At 33.7% G+C, this 21,358-nt stretch overlaps 1 protein-coding gene across 1 annotated transcript in view; it reads left to right on the forward strand.

Annotated features, from left to right (window-relative positions):
- The first annotated feature begins 256 nt into the window (after window positions 1-256).
- SLC4A10 (solute carrier family 4 member 10) overlaps window positions 257-21,358 on the forward strand; it is a 250,673-nt gene continuing 229,571 nt past the window's right edge. The window contains exon 1 of the mRNA XM_074363779.1: window positions 257-398. Within this exon, the coding sequence (XP_074219880.1) occupies window positions 351-398 (48 nt within the window). The 5' untranslated portion in view covers window positions 257-350. The remainder of the gene's footprint in view (window positions 399-21,358) is intronic.

Here is a 21,358-nt window from a genome sequence, read left to right on the forward strand (position 1 = left end):
CCACTTTGGACTAATCTCTTATAAGAAGTTAGCATCTTAGATGTGATTCTTAATGTCCATTAAACTTGCAGCATTGCAGGCTGTACTTTATACCAGTAGCCAGGTGTGGGCAGTGATACAGGGCTTGGGAAATCTCTCTTACCGGCCCAGGGATCCAAGGCATTCAGTGCAAAACCTGGCCAGCAGCCCGAGTGAGTAGGAGCCATGTGACTCTGGTGAGTTGGAGTGTGCAATTGCCTCCTGCTTCAGAGCTACCTGATCCGAATACTAAGCAGAGCGAGTGCCGGGCTGAGTGTAAGACACTGAAGACACTGCAGAGAAGGGTGCTAATTCCAGAGGCATTACAGAACATGGAGATTAAAGACCAGGGAGCCCAAATGGAGCCGCTGCTGCCTACGGTAAGAGACAACCTGCTGTCACGTAGATTAACAGCGTTTGCAGCAAAACCTGTCAGGCAAGCGATCTGCTTAGCTAGGTTCAGCGAGTGTACTTTTGGGGTGGTGGATAGCTCCCACGACATATGGACAGGGGTCTCCTCCCATTTCAGGTGACTGAAATGCATAAGGCAAAGCACATGATTTTTTTTCCTGCTCAATATGGATGCACTACGGTGATGAAATGTCTCATGCTTGCTGCTGTTTGAAGAGATGGCTAGGTTTAGCAGCAGGGGCAGCTGTGTGTCTCTTTCCCTGTCTGTTACTGCCTGTCTCTCTGTTAGGCTATGCAGTCAAGCCCCTGCAAAGCAGCTCCCTTTTTATCATGTTCCTTCTGTGATAAATTTCCTCCCCATGCCTAATCCCCCTTACAGTGAGGTAAGGGAATCTGCTGCTGTTGTAGCTCTAGAGATTTAGTCTGCAGAAACGAGGGGAAAGGAGAACAGAAGGATCCTGTGTGTGTGAGAGTGTGTGTGTGTGTGTGTGTGTGTGTGTGCACGCTGTCAGTCTCAAAGGAAAATGTGTCATGGTTCACATACAAAGAAGGTATGCATTTTGGAGGAGAGGGGTTCAGGCATACGATTCAGATTTGAATAGCTGAAATGTTCCTGAATTGTCATTTGGAAATAGCCTGTTTATCTTTGGGTAAGCTGCCCCCCTAGCTGATTCTTGGGTGAGTAGTTGATTTGCCTCTCCTCTCCTCTCCACGATCTCTGGCTGGCTCACAGACTTTGTAGATCTTCAGGAAACATCTTTCTCAGCCTAGAGCAGCTAATGTTGCTGTGTTCAGGGGAAAAAAGAAAACAACCACCACAGTGTTTTCTTGACGCAACAGAGATGCCAAATGTTAGCTTCCAGCCATCTATCAGGGTTATCAGCTCAGGACAACAGAAATCTCTCTGCACCAAACCAGGCCAAGGGGCTGTTCTCAGCTTTCTGTTACTCAGGTTGGTGACCCACCTTGCAAGCTAAGGACTGGCAGCAAGCTAGCTGTCCATTTCCAAGTTCATTCCTAGGCTTTGAAAACATCTTTCAATCAAATGATTCCCCGGGGGGGTGAGCAAATTCTGGGCCACTGTATTTTTAGGGCCTTACCTCTCCTGCCGGGCTCAAAATCTGCAAAAGATTCCAGTTTGCATCCCAGAATTGGCTGTGGCTACTGAGCATGCCCAGTTCTCCTAAGGATGCCAGACTTGGGCAGGGAGGGAGCAGGGAGATGAGAATAATGCAGGAGTCACCACCAAGAATGGAGCCTAATAAAAGGCAGGGGCACTGTCAGAGAGGGGAAAAAAAGGAAAGCATGCCAATTAGCGTGCCTGCTTAAAAACAGAGACATTTCTTTACAGATCAAGGTGGAGTTATTTTACAAAAACTAGAGTAAAACATTGTCTCTGTTCCTAAACTTGATAGATAAAGTAGGATTCTGTAGGTACTCAGAATAAAGGATATCAAGACTGCCAGAAAGTATTGTTCTTTAAATGAGAGAGATGATTATACACAAGAATTGGGGAATGGAGATTTGGGGAAGATTAAGATACAGGGGAAAAAAACCCTTTTTTAAAATGGGGAAGGCGTTTGGAAGTTGTCCTAGAAAAGTAAGGTGAAGTCAGTTTGATATAGTGTATGAATTGTCACTTGGAAATAGTTAAAGGGGTTAGGACCAAATGAGGATTAACTAGAGAACTTTAGAAAAGGGTGACATTACTAGGGTGGGAATAAAAGTTCGGCTAGGAAAGATGGTCTACAGTAAGTTGGATGGACATTTCTGAAGAGTTGAAAGTTTGCATTTCCTGTGGATAATGGCCAGTACAAAACAGCTACATAATTTAATGGCAAGAGAGTACCATGTTAGCAGTTCATTATAAGAAAAATAAGCCTGAGAGGCTAGAAAGGATGTTGAATTATTGGCCTACTTTTATACTTGTAATAGTATTTTCAACTTTCCCTAATTGCTTTTATGGCCTTTTTTCCTTCTCAAAAAATCATGTTGAGTAAAGCAGATTTTATTATTTTAGTTTTAAAAATGAAGAATTGAGGCACAGGGAGTTTGCATAACATGTCAAGGGTCACACTGTGATGAAGCCAGAACTAGAATATAGGTCTTCTAAAACTAGTTCAGAAAAAAAAAGCAGTATTTTTTTTTTTATATTACATTATTAACCAGGCTTATCATAATCAGATCCTGGACTGGAATTTTTATGCTTGGAAGAGAAAGGAAGAAATAGTTTGGGGCTCTGTTTCAGAAAATTAATCAGATGGCTGCAAATAATTATGTGAGAGGCAATATGACATAGTATTTTAAAACATAGTCCAGTAGGTCCCAGCCCTGCTATTTACATGCTGTATGATCTTGGGAAAATGATAAGCCTTAGTTTCTTCAACTGAAAAATGGGAAGGGAAATAGTGCTTATCTCCTGTGTTTTGTGGTGGGTAATGAAATGACCTGTGCTACCTGATACTTAGTAAGAGCTCAATAAAAAGTAGCTGCTGTTATCACTGTTGATGGACATTAAGGTGAATTCTAGGTCTCAGGCTTCTGTGAAAGATGACTTGTCAGTACTATCTGCTAAGAAGGAAAAGCGGGGAAATGGGACACTGGAAAACACTGTACAGTGGATGTGGAAGGGGAGATGTTTAGTTATAGCTATGGAAACTCTGCACTATGGTTGGAAAGTCATTTAGAAAGGTATTAAAAGCCAAGAATGGATATGGGACAGAAGCGGTCAGAGGTAGGTAGATAGAGAAGTAAGACAGAAAGAGAAATCATGAGAATGGACAAGTAAGCCAAATGAGTGAATGTATTAATTCTGATTCAAGTGAAAGGGTGAAACAGAATCTTTTTAAGGCTCTAGGGTTTAGCTTAATTTAGTGTATATATAAGAAACATATTCAGAGTTTGTGTGGAGGAGGCTCTGACATGGTCCCTTTTTCTCTCAGTCCTTTTTAGGGAGCCTCAGAGGTAAATTCCTTTTGCTGGACAAGGCATCATTGCATTTGTAGGCCCTAGTCGCTCTAAGGTTTAGGACATTCAGCTCTTCTAGGACAAAATTATAGTCTGGTTTTGATAGCACCTGATCGTTATGTCTGAAGCAATACAACAAGCGGTTCATATGATTCATTCATTTATTAAATGCCTACTGTTGGCCAAACATGTTCTTGGTGAGGGAGAACAGCAATGAACAAGACAGACAAAAGCTCTGTCTATGTGGACCTCACAATCTAGCTAATCTAGGGATAGGGCTCCATTTAATTTATCGAGAGGCTGCTGTCTTCTCTTCAAATACTTAATCATTATTATAAACTCTTTGAGATGGGTATATATGGAGACTATATGTAATAGTAATGATGGTGTTATTACTTCAGTAAGGATGGAATTAATCTTTTACAAGTATGAAGCCAGGAATTTAGAATATTGCATATGACTTCAAATTTTCTGTTGACATTTGCTTCTAGGAGTAAGTAATCTGACAATTTTTTAAATTACCCGATCATGAAAGAGGCTTTTAGAAGACTATTTTTATAACAAATATTTCTATCTCATACTGTTTAATCTTGGGTGATATCTACTAGTCCATGTTGGATTCCTTCTAAAATTCAGATGTCCTAAAAGGAACTTATTTTAAGTTGAACTTACTTTAAAACTGCCTTGGAACTAGAGTAAAGATCACTTTTGAAAGATAACATAGTATAGGGTAGATAGTAGAATTTAGTACCTTTGAAAATGCTAATTCCAGATTTCTGAATGGCCCAGTTTATTGTTTTATTTGTGAAAAAAGAGGTATGGAAAATTTTCAGTATTATTAAATTAAAGAAAATGGAACTCAAAGTACCAAAAGAGCACATATTGTTGACTAAGCACATGTTGACTAATCATATTGATTATTTCTATTTTATTGTAATTTAGATTATAAAATGAATTTAAAGAAAACATACTCATTACACATGGTGATACATAGGCAGCAAAATACAGTATAAAAAAATCAATTCTCATATCTACTTTCATGACTTGAAGTGTTATTCCATAATGGTGAGTAAATATAGAAATAAAAGACATATATTGGATGGTAAGACTGGTAAATGAGTGGTAGAATCTAAAAGCCTTTAAATATTAATTTTATGATGAAAATATTGGGGTCATGTAAGGAAGTGGGATAGTTTATGATGGAGAGTTAGAAGATATCTGGACCAAGGTCTAGAACTCATGTAATCAGGAAACATGGCCAGAAAAATAATCACACTTCCAAATGTATCATTTCTTTCTAACCTTGGAATGGTAATTGTTTCAGAAGTTTAAACTGGGTATTGATAGACTACAGTGCATTGCAAGATGCTTCAAGTGAATGGAGAAATGTAGGTGCCACTCTCAACCCATTTCTCTGTGTAGAGAAACTGCCAGTCTTCCCTTCTCATACCTCATAGAACACGTGACACTGGATCATTTGCTTTTCTATGAAGATACTACTTTCAATCTATATGGTAAATATTAGTCAAGTTTTATTTACCTTAGATAAAAGTAAATTAAAGTGCTAATATTTTCTCCCACTTTAAGGGGTTGTTTCAGATCCTCCTTGGGGTGTGTTGCTCTTTAGAAAAAGGGAGTAACTAGTATATACAGCATCTATTTTGTGCAATCGTATATGTTTGGTCAGAGAAGGACTGTAGTGATCAATTGGAAACTAGATTTTAGACAAATTCAATTTACAGATGATGAAACTGAAATCAGAGATAAAGGCATGTATTTGAGGGCATGCATCGATACTAGATAATGGCAGAGCTTGGTCTAGAGTCCTCATTTCTTCATTCCTAGTTCTTCATTCTTTCCACTATTATAAAGTTCTATTCTAGCATTAACAACTGAGTGCCAAATTAAAATGACGATGGTAATTAGACAGTCTTTGTGAAGCAGTAATAGGTGTTGTCTCAGGTTTGTGCTAAGCACAACATCTCTAGTCTTTATGATAATCCTGAAAGGATGCTAATGTTATCTAGCTTTACAGATAGGAAACTGATGCTTATAGGGTTGAATAAGTTATGCAGGTTCATGTAAGTAATAAGTACTGAGCCAGGATTTTAAACTATTGCATCTAACTAAAAAGTGACTCAATTTTTTAAAATTAAAACCGATTAAAAAATAAAAAGGAATTCCGTTATAAATGGGCTTTCACATCTACCTTTTCAAAAATGAAAGTACTGTTAAACAAGGTGCTATAAAATGTAAGGCATTGTCAGCCACACATTGCATGATTCTATTTATTGAAGTGTCCGGAGTAGGTGAATTCTTAGAGACTAAAGTAGGTTAATGGTTGCCAGGGCTTGGGGTGTAGGGGAGAATTGAGAGTGACTGCTAACAGCTATGGGGTTTCTTTTTGGAGTGATGGAAATGTTTTGGAATTAGATAATGGTAATGGTTGTACAACATTGTGAAAGTACTAAACACCATAAATTATACACTGCAAAATGGTGAATTTTATGTAAAAAATGCAAAAAAGTAAGTTACTGTTTGACCATTATCACTAACAAAGAGAAAGTTGAAGATCTAAATAATGCTTGTATCATTCATATTTATATAAATCAAGAAGAGGGCAAATAAAATATTCATAAAAATTAAAAATAAACACACACACACACCCCGGACGGTCTCTACCACAAAATTTATTCATAATGCTGAGATTTGACAGGGTTTCAGCAAACTATTTGTCGACCTAGGTCTTTTGAAATACATCTTCAAAGCTGAGTTAAAAGAGTATATGGCATGTACTATGTATAAGAGAGGAAGAGAACTATTTAACTTGGGTCAAATTGTTATTTATTCCCCAAATCACATTCTTAAATTTCTTTTGTTACACTTTAAACTTTAACGTAAGGAAAATCAAATCAACTAAATTTCTAAGAAACTATTCTTTTTTCCTATTAAAGCTCCCTTTGTGTTACTAACATTTTTTGAGGTCATTGTTGGTTTAGTGTTAGAAAGTGTTATGTACTTATGGTATAGTATGTCAAACTACAAAGAAAACATCAATTATTAACCATTTATATTGATTTTTATAGTATGTTTCTTCCAAGATCTTATGATGCTTAAGCAGGTTTTTTTTACATGTTATAAAACATACATATATAATGTATAAACATATATAATTTACATATCATAAAATTCTCCCATAGTAAGTGTACAGTGACTTTCAGTAAATTTACAGAGCTGTGCAACCATGCTACAATCTATTTTAGAGCATTTCGTTGCCCCTTAAAGTTTCCTGCAGTCAGTTTGTTAGCACCACTTCCAGCTGTAGCAATGATTGATCTACTTTCTGCTGATTTGCTTTTTGTCTCTTATAAATTTGCCTTTTCTGGATATTTCATTGAAATGGAATAATACAATAGACAGACTTTTGCACCTTGGTTTCTTTCCCTCAAATGTATTTGAGGTCTATCCATTGTTGTAATGTGTATCAGAAGTCTGTTCTTTCTATTACTAGAAAGTAGTGCATTGTATTACTGATATTTTGTTTATTGATAGTTTATGGTCATTTATATGGTTTCTAACTTTTAGCTGTTATAAATAATGCTGCTAGAAATTTTCATGTATATGTCCCCAAGTGGATATAGATTTACATTTCTCTTGGGTCGAGTCCTATAAGTGGAACTACTGGATCATATAGTAAACTTATATTTAATGTTTAAAGAAATTGCCGGACTTTTTTCAATGAGATTGTGCCATTTTACGATTATTTGTACAGTAACATAAGGGTTTGGTTTCTCCACATTTTTGCCATATTTGATATTGTCTTTTTTTTTTTTTTGAATATCTATTCTAGTAAGTGCCAAGTAGTATGCTGTTGTGATTTTGATTTGCACTTCATAATGACAAATTATCTTAACCCTTTGGGGTTGCTATAACGAAATATCATAGACTGAGTGGTTTATTAACAACAGAAATTTATTTGGCTTAGTTCTGGAGGCTGGGAAGTCCGAGATCAAGAATTAGCGAATTGGTATTTGGTGAGAGCCCTTTTCTGGTTCATAGGTGATGGTCTTGTGGCTATGTTCTCACATGTGGAGGGGGATGGGACTTCTCTGGGCCTCTTTTTATAGGGGATTAGTACTCTTGTAAAAGACCTAATCACCTCCCAAAGGCCCCACCTTCTAATATCATCACATCAGAGATTAGGTTTCAACATACAAATTTTGGGAGAACACAGTCTATAGCACTATAGCACTAACTTTTCATGTACTTATTAGCCATTTGTATATTTTCTTTGATGAAATGTCTGTTAAAATATTAGCCCATTTTCAGATTGGTTATTTATCATCTCATTGACTTGTAAGAGTTTTAAAAAAATTCAATTTGGATACAAGTTCCTTGTCAGAAATATGATTTGCAATGTTTTCTCACTGTATGGCCTCGTCTTTTAACTTTTTTAATGGTGTTTTTTTTTTTTTTTTAAATGGAAGCACTGGGAATTGAACCCAGGACCTCATGCATGCTAAGCATGTACTCTACCACTGAGTTATACCCACCATTACCCCAATTAATGATTTTTGAAACACAAAGGTTTTTAATTTTGATGTGAAATTTATCAACTTTTTCTTTTATTAATTGTGCTTTTGATGTTGAAGTTAAGCACTCTGCCTAGACCAAAGTCACAAAGACTTTTTCCTGCATTTTTTTCTGAAAGTTTTATATTTTCAGCTTTTATACGTAGACCAATGATCAATTCTGAGTTAATTTTTGTGTATGGTGTGAGGTAGGATTCTAAATTCTTTTTTGTTTTTGTTTTTGCTTTTGTTTTGTTTGTTTTTTTAAATATAGATATCCAATTGCCCCATCACCATTTGTTGAAAAGATCACCTTTCTCCATTGAATTTTCTTGGCAGCTTTGTTGAAACTAAATCAGCTATAAATATAAGGTTATTTTTTTGGATGCTGAATTCTGTTCTGTTGATTTCTATACATATCCTTAGCCTAATACCACACTGTCTGATTATTGAGACTTTATAGTAAAATTTGAAATCAAGTAGTGTAAATCCTTCAACTTTGTTCTTCTCTTTCAAGTTATTTTGGCTATTCTAGGTCCTTTACATTTCCATAAAAACTTTAGGAGCTGCTTATTGATTGCTATGAAAATCGTGGAAGGGTCTTAGTAAGAATTGCTTTGAATTTATAGATCAGTTGGTGGGGGGGAATAGCCATCTTAACAATACTGAGTCTTTGAAACATGTATGTGAGCTGTCTCTCCATGTATTTAGATCTTTAGTCTCTTGTGGCAGTGTTTTCTAGTTTTGTTTGTTTTAGTGAGGACTTCTACGCATTATATCAAGAATGACCTGAAAATTCCTGAAGTGCCATTTGTATAGAAGTTTCTATATTAAGCTTAGGCCCAATTCCAAGTAGTTCAGAACTCCAGAGGTTTTCTCAGAGGATGACAATGGAGTTTAATCTACAAACTGAGTGGGATGGAATGAGGTAATATTATAGCCAAGGACTGTGTATAGTTTTGAGTTAGAGATAAAGTCCTTATATCAGTATTATCAAAACTTCCTTATTCATGTGATAATTATGCCCCAAGGATCTAATAAACAAGTTTTTTTAAGAAAAATTTCCCCATTTCATGTTGAAAGTGTTAGGTTGCTGGAGTGTCTACAACATTTATTTGTACTTCTGCTTCTTCTTGCTTATCCTGATAAATCAAAAAATTATTTAGAGAGGCTGTTGCTTCCTAATGACTGTTTTTTTTCTTTTTGACTAATGAGGGTTTGAAATAAAAGATGATGACCTAGTCAAATTCCAGAAAGCAAGTGCCATAAAAAGTAGTTAGGTATATTACAACTACTGTAAGACATAGCTTTGCTTATGAAGCACATATAATTACTGTTAGATTCATACTACTTTCATAAATACAGTGGTGATTTTCTGTTGCTATTTAAACTGCTCTGGTAATAAGACTATTCAAACTCTTTCTGATATGCTCAGAAGCAGAATATTGTTAAAAAATGGAAAAATATGTAAATAGTGAGACATAGACTGAATAGATAATGTGATTTGTTATTTGAGTGCATGCTATGCACTTTGTGTTTTATTAACAATTAACTTCATAGTATAAATGCCTATCAAAATTGATATATAATTTTGCAAAGCACTTCTACTAGATACAAAATTTTACTATTTTTTCCTAAACAAAGAGGTTATTGAAAACATTAAACTGAATAACTGCTTGCATCAGAATCATAAGGTCTCATTAAAAAAAAAAATGCAAGGTGAAATTGATATAACATTGTAAACCGACTGTATTTCAATAAAGAAATATATATATATACACAAAAAAATGCAAGTTCTGGACCTTACTCAAGTTTCTAGGCTTAGAATATCAAGGAAGTGCTGTGAATAACAAGCAATTTAAAGAACTCTCTAGATGATTCTTATATATATATTGAAGTTTGAGAATTTTTACCTTAATAATTAACAAAGTAAGAAAATTATAGTATGTCTTTAAATTCTTTTTGCTGTCAAAATGCTAGGAGACCAATTTAGCAATAAAATAAAGAGAACTATATTTTATAAATCATAATGGGTTAGAAAATTAAGTGCTTACTGCTCATTTTACTCTTTAACATTTATTACATATTACATATCACTTTGCAACTTATGTATGTATATAAAACTACTTTTACTTATATATAAATACACAACATGTAACTGATTTCCTCTATTAGAGTGCTAGATTCTTAAAAGTAGAGTCTATTTCAGATAGTTCTGTGCTGCTCTCACATAGCCAAGTGCATGAGAGTCCTTAAATGTATCATGGGTGATAAATTAGGCAGAAACACTGGTAGACATCAACTGTGAGCTTGAACTTGTCAAGTCAGACAGTTCTAACAGTTCCAATAGTAGGTATGCCAGCTTTGGCAAGTTACCTAGTGGTTCAAAGCCTCACTTTTCTTATCTATAAAATAGGAATGATAATAATAGTATCTACCTCACAAGTTTGTGAGAATCAATGAATTATGTACATGTTATGTACACATGCATTTATATATATGTTTTACCTTTTGGAATAATCGCAAAATTAATAGTTATTGTTTTTTTATGGGCTTAATATTTTCCCTTCTGATTGAAAATAATTCCATCAAATATTTAAAAAACCCAATATGCATAATTCAGTCATTGATTCAATAATGCTTCTTCAATAATTTGATTTATACATTTGGCGGTAATAAGATGTATGCCAATAATATAACCTGGTAGGTATAGTAAAATATATTTTTCCTAATTATAAAATTAATACTTCAAATTTTTTAAGGTAGCTTAGAAAGCATCAAATAGTAAATATAAAAGAAAACATTCATTTTGCTATTTTTTAGCTGTTCATTTTGAGATAATTTTGCACCTAAAGAATAACTGCAAAAGTAGTACAAAGAGTTCCCATGTATACCTTTCATCCACTTTGCCATGTTAACATCTTACATAACTGTAGTTAGTTATCAAATCCAGGATATTAGCATTGATGCAATTCTATTAATTAAACCAAATATTTATTAGGATATCACCAGTTTTTCCACTGGCATTCTTTTTCTGTTCTAGGATTCCATTTTGTGTTTAGATATCATGTCTCTTTAATCATCTCCAATTTATGAGTTACTTGATCTTGACTTATCTTTCATGACTTTGACACTCTTGAGGTGCACAGATTAGATTTTTTTTTTTTTTTGGATTATCTCTCAATTTGTGTTTGTCTGAGGTTCTCATAATTAAATTGAGGTTATGCATTTTTTGGTCAAGAATACCACTGAAATGATGATCCCTTCTCAGTGCATCAAATCAGGGGATAAATGATGTCTTATTTCTGGGGATGTTAATCCTGATTATGGAGGTGTATGTTGGGTTCCCCACAGTAAAGTTGAAAATTTACCCTTTGCAGTAGTATCTTAGGGGAGATAATTTGAGAGGGTGCAAGCATCTTGTTTCTTTTCAAACTTTTGCCTACTAATTTTAGCATTTATCTGTGAATATTTCCTGCTTATTACCTATTTATCACTGTGGTATTTGCTTAATGATAACTTGCTTTTTCTCTCATTCTCTCTGCATTTAGAAACTAGGTTTTTTTTTCTGTAGGGAAGAGTTGTCACTTCTCCATTTATTTATTTATTCAATTTCTTTTTTCAGTATGGACGCAAGGATATTTATTTTATTTTGTAAGCCATACTCCAATACTCTTAGTACTTATTTTGGTGCTCAAATGATTTAAGCTTTGGACATTTGGAACTTCTTTCAGGTGGCTCTCATTCTTTCAATATGCTCCCATTCTTTTTTGAGCACTTTCTTAGTATCTGGTGCCACAAGATTTTCCAGGATAATCTTGTATTTTCTCTGCCTCAGTTCTGGAATCAATTATTTCTTTTAAGGAGCTACTAGGCTAAGTTTTGAGACTATTTATAAACATTGCCAAAATTTCTTTCAAAAAGATTGTATAACCAGTTTTCACTTTCACATGAAGCTTCCTCGGAGTTTTAAAAACTTTGACAATTGGTCTGGTAAACATTTTACTAACACTTTGGTATTCCAACTTTGTTTACCATTAGGTAGTGTTTCTCTATGGAGTAGGCTTTTTTTTTTTTTTAAATCACAGTTCAGAAGAAACATTGAACTATTTGAAAAATTCCATAGTTTAGTTCACCTTGCTCAAGGCATTGCTGAAATGCTGTATAAGATGGTTACTAACGTCTCTTTTATACATGGCACCACAGTGAAAGTCTGAACCTCAAGCCCCATCATTACAGATCAGAACTAGATGCTGTTTTGGTCGTGAGAGTGTTCAGTCCTTGAATGAATGAGATAGTTTCTCTCCTTCCTTGAAAACCACAGACATTATTTAAGAAAAAATTTTTTTTTAAGAATTAAGTTGAGATTAGTCCAGTTAATAAGGTGTTTCAGTGTCTTATCCTTTTCCCTAGCCTTACTGTTTATTAGTCTATGATAGGCTAGATATAGACAATCAGATTTTATTTGCTGTATTAAGATGATTCTTACAAATAGTACTTTCATCTTTATCACTCCTTATTAATCCTTTATCAGTCCTTCAGACTATCATTCTTATCTGAGCCATCCAGGATGTTTCATGTTACCAAAACCAGGTTGAAGAAGTAGCTGAAGATCCTGGTACATGACAAGTTTGACAAAAGTAAAATTTCTAGGCCTTCTATATGTTGTTACTTAAATAAAACATGATGTTTTGGGCCCTGCTCAAATTCTCTGATATAATAATTCTTTTTTATCTTTATGTGGTTTGAAAAAATAATTTTTAAGATCTGGGATTAGGATTAATCTGTTTTAAATCAAGTAATTTAGTAACAATTATACAACAGTAATTGTTGTACATTTGTCCTGGCGTTGGAAAATACTACTTTCTATTAAAGTTTTTTAACATAAACATCTGTTATGAATGGTTATCGTAAAAGCTAAACAATAAACAATGCATGAACATCAGTTTTCCTAGTCTGATATTAGAAGCTGTTTAGTTACCAGTACCAGTCTAATAAAAGAAGCTGGAATCTCCACTACAGAGCACTTCTGTAATGTAAGGTAATAAAATATTTTTCCAAATCTTTATAAGGACAAAAATGTAGAAATGGTGAACTTAGTATTGACTTTGTCCATTCAAAAATCAATAATGCTTTCTTGTAAATCGGGAAATTCTAACCGTAGTATATTCGTTTAAAACATATTAAGTCAGCCTTGAATTTAGCTTTAAAAAGATGAACCTTTCACAAGCTTAATTTTAGTAGTTTATAATTTCACCTTTCCTTTTTATGATTTAAAAACATTATTTCACTTACTTTCAACTTACTTTCACATACTTAACCATTACTATCTCTCTTAGCCATATAATTCAGCATAGTAGTCTTTCTCATCTAAATGGATTTCTCCCATCTTTGGAGATGGTTGCATGGTCTGGCATAGGACAAAAAAGGGCCTATATCTTTGATTTCCTAGAATAGTGATGTATCTTGATGCAAAATATCCAGTTAGGTCATAGCTCTCTTGATTTCAAATAGACCAGGTATTTTAGAATGAATTATACCACCTAACTTTCATGGTTACATTGAAGCTTTTAGAATCAGTTTTTCTTGGAAAAATATACTTTCCTGATATTTTTCTTGGTTCAGAAAATATCTTGAAGAGGGAATGGAAAGCTTTCAAAAGTTTATTGAATATCAAATTGCTCCATAAAACAATGATTTGATGATGATGTTTCAATAATTTGTAAATACATATTTATATTTATCTTAAAAGTACCTGCATTTATAGAAAACAAGAAGCAAGAGTGCTTGACAAAATGAAATTGAACTATAATACAAGTATTAATATATAAATTGTTCATGTAGTTCAGTGAATCTGAAATTTCAGTTAATTCATTCACATTAATTACCTTTACAGTAGCCTTCCCATTTGGGGACAAGCGAGGGGGTGAAGAAATAGCTTTACTGTCTTTTAAGAAATGCAGCAAGGATTCTACCTACGCAGGGAGGTATAGTAAAATGTTCTGATCATGGGCTTAAGAAACATTTTGCACTGCTTTGATCATGATGTCTTTGTACAGATGATCTATGATAAAGGGGAAATAAGATCAGGACAAATAAATAAGATTCAGAGATAATTCAGATAATCTTTTTAAGTCAATAGTTTCAGTGTTCTGCGTTCCTTTATGAGATGGTCAGTCAGGTGCGGCCACAGAAGGAAACACAGGAGAGGCTGAGGAAGATGAAATTTTCCATCCCTATTCACTATTCTCAAAGAAAGACAAACACACAAACTGAAAAAAAAGTATTTGTTAAAATATTTTAAGGACTTTTTTGGACTACAATTTGAAATGACAGTAAGGTTCCAGTAAGATAAGTATGGATGAATCTTAATCCATCTAACGCTTCACAGTAAGTGATTAGGCATGAGAGAGTTAGAGACCATTTGATTTTCAGAAGTAATAATTTAATAATCAGAAGCAATTGAGGAGGACATTTATGCTAAGTGAAATAAACCAGACACAGAAAGATACTGCATGATCTCACTTACATGTGGAATCGGAAATTGTCAAACACATAGAAGCAGAGAGGAGGGTGGTTACCAGGGGTTAGGGAGAGGGGGAAATGGGGAGGTGTTTTTCAAAGGTACAAAATTTCAGTTATGAAAAATAAATTAGTTCTGGAGATCTAATGTAAAAAAAGTGAACAGAAAATGTACAAAAATAATAAGGTAGGAGCATTTTTACACAAAATTTGTCAATATTGAACAAAAGATATGACAATTGAAGTTATTATGTCAGTTGATCAAGTACTGATAAATATATCAAGCCAGATTATGTATGTGTCTGGAATAATATGATTATAAGTGACACTGCAAAATGATAAGATAAGGAATGATTATTAAATAAATGATACTAGGATACTTTGCTATTTTGGAAGTTAAGTTTAGATTCTTACTGTTACCAACTTCTAATGTGATAGAAATAGGTGTGCTGATCTTTGTATCTCTTTGGGCTGTCAGACTGTTTAAACATTAAAGAAAAAGAAGAAATAAACATATCTATATCATGTCTGTCTGTCGAAGCAACTGAAAATTGGGACTATCTTTTATCTCTAAAAGTAGAGATTTTGTTCTGTGATATTTTGTAAGATGGTCAGTCAGGTGTGGCCACAAGAAGAGACATAGGAGATGCTCAGGGCATGTTAATTATACTCACAGGCCCCCAGGGAGGGAGTTGCTTGTAAGTCATCCAGGGTCAAGGGGAAGCACCAGGTTTAAGTCAGGGGGCAGAAGACAAGAGCAAGGAAAAAGTTGAGCCCAGAGCCTATATTGGGGTTTCTGCAGGAAAGGCAAGGCAAGGCGGGGTAAACATTTTAGAACTGTCCAGTTTGAATAATTCTGGCAGGCTGTGGCCATAGGGGTGGTCTCTAGTTGCCTGTTTACCTGGCCCTGGGATGATTTACAGCAGGAGAAATATTGGCTTTGTTGTGTGAGTTAGATAAGGAGGAAGTTGGGGTATAGACTTGGGATTCGTTGGTTTGCATATGAAAGGCATGTTTGTGGTCAAGTTCTTAATTTTCTTTGGAATTTAGCTAGCCCTGGAAGGAGCGGTCTTTCCCTGGGTCTGTAAGGTTCCACATGGCAGAGCATAAAAAATACAGAGAAAATAAGAAAATATAGTTACCATAATTGGCCCAGTGATGAATAGATGCCACAAAGATAAATACAGAATCTAAGAAAACACAGAACAAATGGATATCCTGTATTAATCTATAAATTCTCTTTAAAAAGAAATAGATAAAGAGTAACTGTCAGGCCAGGTTTCACCATCCCATTTTATCTACATCCATTTATAGGAAGGATTTTGGGAATTCCTGTTCATTTTTTCTCAGTGTTAATATGGGCCCATGAAACTATGGACTTTGATGGAAGTTTTATTACAAATTGCAGATTTATCAGTAATAATCTTACACTGTGCAATCTCTTGTGATATTTTCCCATAGCTAATGTATATGTATGCATATTGTATATATATGTATACATACATATAAACTTAATACATACATACAGGAAAGACAACATAGAATTCTCATTAGCCTCACTGATTTTTCTCCCTAGCCTTTCACACATGGATTAGTGGTTATTTAATATTGGTCTGACTTTCTAATTACATATTCCTTTCTGATAAATCATTACAGCTATTTTATATTATGTGAGTAAAGGTACAAGAGTTCACCTTTGATTATTTTGGATAAGGCCTGCACAAGAAAACACACTCTATTGTTTGGATTTTGTTATATTTTCAAGAAGCTAAGATTTTTAAAAAACATAATATTCCCAAGGAATTCAGTGTTGGCTGAACATTCAAATTGAAAACCAAGTAAAAGAATTTTATATAAATCTGAGAAAGCCAGTCAAAATAAAGAGCAATGCACATTTATCAAATGCTGAGAATGTGTTTGGAGACTTCTTAAATCTTGTTCATTTTTGTTCACCTGAATTATATACAAAACTCCCTTTAATATTAGTAAGCATTTGGATATAAATGGGGTTTCAAAGGAAATAGCCTAAGGAAGAGATTCATTGCAGACAACTTCTATACTGCACGTGACTATTCTGTGAATTAAATCAAGCTTTTGAAAAAGTTTGACAGAAGCTTACATTTCCACTGAATGTAATAGTTAACCACATAATATACAAAATTTAGTGATTGCTCCAAACTCCCTTTGGCAACTTTAGCTTCTAGTGCTAGTGGCTTTTTTGGGGAAAGTCCATAGAATTCTGTGATCTATTTATAATGCAGCTAAACAAATAAATTGATTAAATTTCCTTAAGAGTCAGGTTCCGAATCAGGGTAGCAATGCATAAAAATAAGATACAGTTATGGCTCATAATTAAAATTTAGAATACTTTCTGTTTAGACTCCTTGGTTTAATCCCATTAAAGGCTAATATAGTACATTTCTTTATGATATTCTTCAATATGAGCAGTTAAAATTTGCTCAAAAAATTTCTTTTAACCAAATTGACTCTTAGGATGCAAAAATTTCTCTTCAACTTGTTTCTGCCAGTTTGAATTTTGCATCACAAATATAAGGGAAAAATATTTTGATGCTGTAAAGCAGAAAACATCAGGCTAAATTAATAATTTTCACATTGTAATTCCAGATAGTGTGGAAGTCTTTATAGCTACGCATTAGAACTCTAATTCTTCCTTGTACAGACCATTGACTGATTTGAAAGTTCTGTGTGGGAATCAAAAGAGATTTGAGGACATGTTTTCAAATGTAAATATATATTTTATAATCAGTACTGCTGATAATGCTCTGAAATTTTAACCAGCAAATGATTTCTCCCTTGTAAATTAAATTAGTTGCTTCAAAATTAGACATAACCAATGCCACAGACATTTTTATCCTTGGTATATTGGCAAAAATTTATGGAAAGCTTAGCCATTTTGATATAAAACCATTACAGAAATCCTTCCTTTTGCCTAGTGTTTATAGGTATTATTTCTGGGATTTTCATTATCTTTGTCAAGCAGAATTTTATGACAGCACAATTTCTACCTTTTCCCTCATTTATTCATAGTTCTAAAATAGGTACTATTCTTGTAGAGGTTGAAGGTTGCATATCTTTTATGCGCAGAAATTTTAGAAAAAGCCTTAAAAATCATTCTTTTTCTGTAATGATTATCAGGATCTTATTCATTGAAAACTGTTAACATCTATTGTGGTTATTCTCTCGTTTGGAGGAATCAGATTACCCTGATATAACTGGTTCCTTAAATGTCCTTGTAACTAAGTAGTTAGCAACATTTGTATGCCTATCATGTTGAATAGTGTTGCAATTCTTCAAACAATTAAACTAATTTCAGGTATTTCAATATCTGTCAGGATGATTGTCAGGGAACATACTTATTTATCATGTCCAAATTAGAGGTGATTAGACCATGAAGAATTTGAAATAGTCATTGATAATCAAGATGATATGTTCAAATCAACATACAAGTCTTATTTTTTATGTACATGACTATAATAAAAGTAAAATTTTAATGTGTTTGATCAATATTTTAGAACATTTAATACAAAGTAATTTGTATTTTTCAACTAGTGTAGACATCTGCCAAAATTTGAAATTAACTTCAAAGCCAACTTAGAATAAATGTTTAAACTATTTTGTCTAAGAGAAAAACACTTGGAAAAAGGTGCAAGCACAACATAGCTATGGGTGTGATTAGTTATCTAATATGTTCCTATTAGAGAAAAAAGAAAACCTGGGTTGACTGAGCTAAGTGAAAGTATTAGCATGTCATTGTTGAAATGTATACTTCTCTTTCAAACTTTTCCTTTTCTAGATTCATTTTTTTTACAAATTGAATATAGATAATTTCTATTTCTGGATTTTATGTTATAAAACTTCTTTCCATCATCCAGATGTCGTATAGATCAGATAAGTTGGATTAGAGGAGTGGTCCAGTGTCATGGACTGGTTCTTTCCTAATAGCACTTGGGCAGAGCAGTGATACCAATCCAAGTAAACAGCATGATGACTGGTTTTTAAAAGTTCTCCAAAAGTTCTTTTACTAGCATCCATGCATTTTTCAGAATATTGTTGCATCTGTGATCTCATTTCTTTCTCAGCCCCCTGTATCTCTATGATGTACATAAGGCAGGCAGCATTATTTTCCAGAAAATATGATCAACAAGTTAAAGCTCAGTTGGGCATTTGACCATCGTGCAAGAAGTTAGTGGCAAAACCAGGACTAGAACTCAGATGTCTTAAATCTTAAGTTGGTCAACATTTCTCTGCTACTCTGTGAGACGGCAAAGTTCCCTTATAATTTCTTTAGGTGAGGCTGCACCTGTACTTTCCAGAACAGTTTTCTTCTGTAGTCCCTTGTTCACTCACTCACTTATTTATTCATTCAGGTATTTATTGAAGACATACGGTATATGCCATTGAGTGCTGAGGACGTCTTGCCTCAGCTGATTTCAGTTTCCCATTAAGCCTGGTACTTCCTTGATAAGAACTTTGAAGGGATGATTGTTATATTTACTGGAGTATTGTTATTGCTGAGACTCCAAGAATTGATAAGTACGACTTTAGTTCTTAAAAACAAGAAATTCCTAAAGCTTTGAACAATTTGAAGTAATTTTCTTTAAAAAATATGGAGGCTAAGGTTTCAACTGCTCACCATCCTGAGTGAGTGGCCCTCTCCATTCTCCACAGAATTAACCTCTGTTTTCAGTTTGGAGAGTATGCTTCCAGATCTGGCATGTATCCATAGATAATACATGACACTGTGTTTCCCAAAATGGCATCATTCTGTTGCTTTATAAACTGCCTTTAATTTAAGCAGTATGTTTTGGAAATCCATACATGTTGGATGATTGATCTACTACATTGTTAATCTGTAGGATATTCCATAGTCTATGTCACTATTTCCTTTTACGGGCATTTAGATTGTCTTCAGTTTTTTTTTCTCTTTATAAACAATGCCGCAGTAAAATATTTATAATTTACTTTGGAATAGCTATGGAGATACCTAACTGCATTAAAAATTTTAATAGATGCTGAGGACATTAACCTACAAATTGGCTGACCCAATTTTTATGCAGCCTTTGAGATTCTTTTAACCCACACCTTCTCCCAAATGTGATATTATATAAAAAGTTGGGTTTTACTAAGCTAATGGATGAAAAACAATTTCTGATAATTAAAAAATTTATATTTCTTTAGAATATTCTTATGCAGCCTATGAGATTTTTTTTGTTAACCCTTGCCTTCTTCCAAACATGGAATTATAAAAAATTTGTCTTGCCAACCTAATGGATAAAAAATGTCATTATTTAAAAAAAAAATTTCCTTAGAATATTTTTTTAAGTTATTGTCCATTTCTTCTTCTAAGTTACCTATTCATATTGTTTGTGTACATAAAAAGTATTTTTATTGTAGATTCATACAGAATTTATATAGAGTCTAATTATCTATTAATTACATTATACATTTTATTTTCAAGGTTTGCCTCTATTTGTGGCGTTCTTTCTATAGAAGTGCTTCATTGTGAGGTAGTCAAATTTAATAATCTTTTCATCTATCAATTTTTGCTTTTTGTGTTTTACTCAAGTTCATAAATATATTTTTCCTATATGTATAGTGATTTAAAATATTTCTTGATTTTTGACTTAAGTAGACATTTTTTGTTAGTGCTTTATTATGTCAAACCTAATGACTTTTTAAAAAACTAGCCATTTTATTTTGGAACAAATTGAGATTTACAGAAGATACAAAGATACAGAGTCCCCATATTCTCTTCACCCAGTTTCCTCTAATATTAACATCATAAGTGGTACATTTGTCAAAACTAATAAATTAACATTGGTGTATTCATTTCAACTATACTACAATAAGGTTTCACCAGTTTATCCACTTAGGCTCTTTTTCTGTTCTGGGATCTCATCCAGGATGCCACATTGCATTTAGTATTCATGTCTCCCTAGTCTCTTCTGGTGTGTGATAGTTTTTCTCTTTCCTTGTTTTTCATGACCTTGATAGTTTGAAGAGAATTAGCCAGATATTTTCTAGAATGTCCCTCAATTTAGGTTTTATGCTATTTTTCTCATAATAGACTGGGGTTGTGTGGTTTGGGGAGATTACCACAGAGGTGAAGTGCTTCCCTCATTATATTATATCAGGCAGTACATGATATCAACATGACTTATCCCTGGTGATGTTAACCTTGATCACTTGATTAAAGTAATGTCTGCCAGGTTTCTCCATTGTAAAGTTACTATTTTATCTCTCCATACTCTATTCTTTAGAAGCAAGTCATTAAGTCCAGTTCCTACTCAAGGAAAGAAGAAGTTCCAGCTCTTAGGAGGAGGAAAGTATCTAAATACATTTTTTGAAATTCTTCTGTAAGAAAACTTTATCCCTTCCCTTCCATTTATCTACTTATCCAATCATTTATTTATACCAATATGGACTCATGCATATTTATTTTATTCATTGGGTTATAATCTGATACTGTGTTTATTTATTTTTTTGCTCTAGTTGTTTCAGTTTTGGCATTGGGAACTTTCAGATTGGCTCCTAATAACTATTTTTTATTGTTTCTTTGAAGGATCATTTTGACTTAGAAGGAAAAGATATATATGGAATGGATTTTTAAAAACTCAAAAGTAATAATATATACAAATATATTTATTTTTCCAACATATTGACCTTTTGCTTTTGAAAAACCTAGGACTTAAAGTGATATAGGACATTTCACTTTTCAGGATTCTTTTATATTTTTACAAGTCTCTGTGTAAAGTTGTTTTAACTTGTTTCAACTTATTACTGTCTAATTATATTTTAGTGGCAGAGTGTTAAATAGTGAATGAGTTTTCCACTATAAAGGTTGGTAA

Source organism: Camelus bactrianus, chromosome 5 (assembly GCF_048773025.1).
Source record: "Camelus bactrianus isolate YW-2024 breed Bactrian camel chromosome 5, ASM4877302v1, whole genome shotgun sequence".
Classification (NCBI taxonomy): Eukaryota; Metazoa; Chordata; class Mammalia; order Artiodactyla; family Camelidae; genus Camelus; species Camelus bactrianus.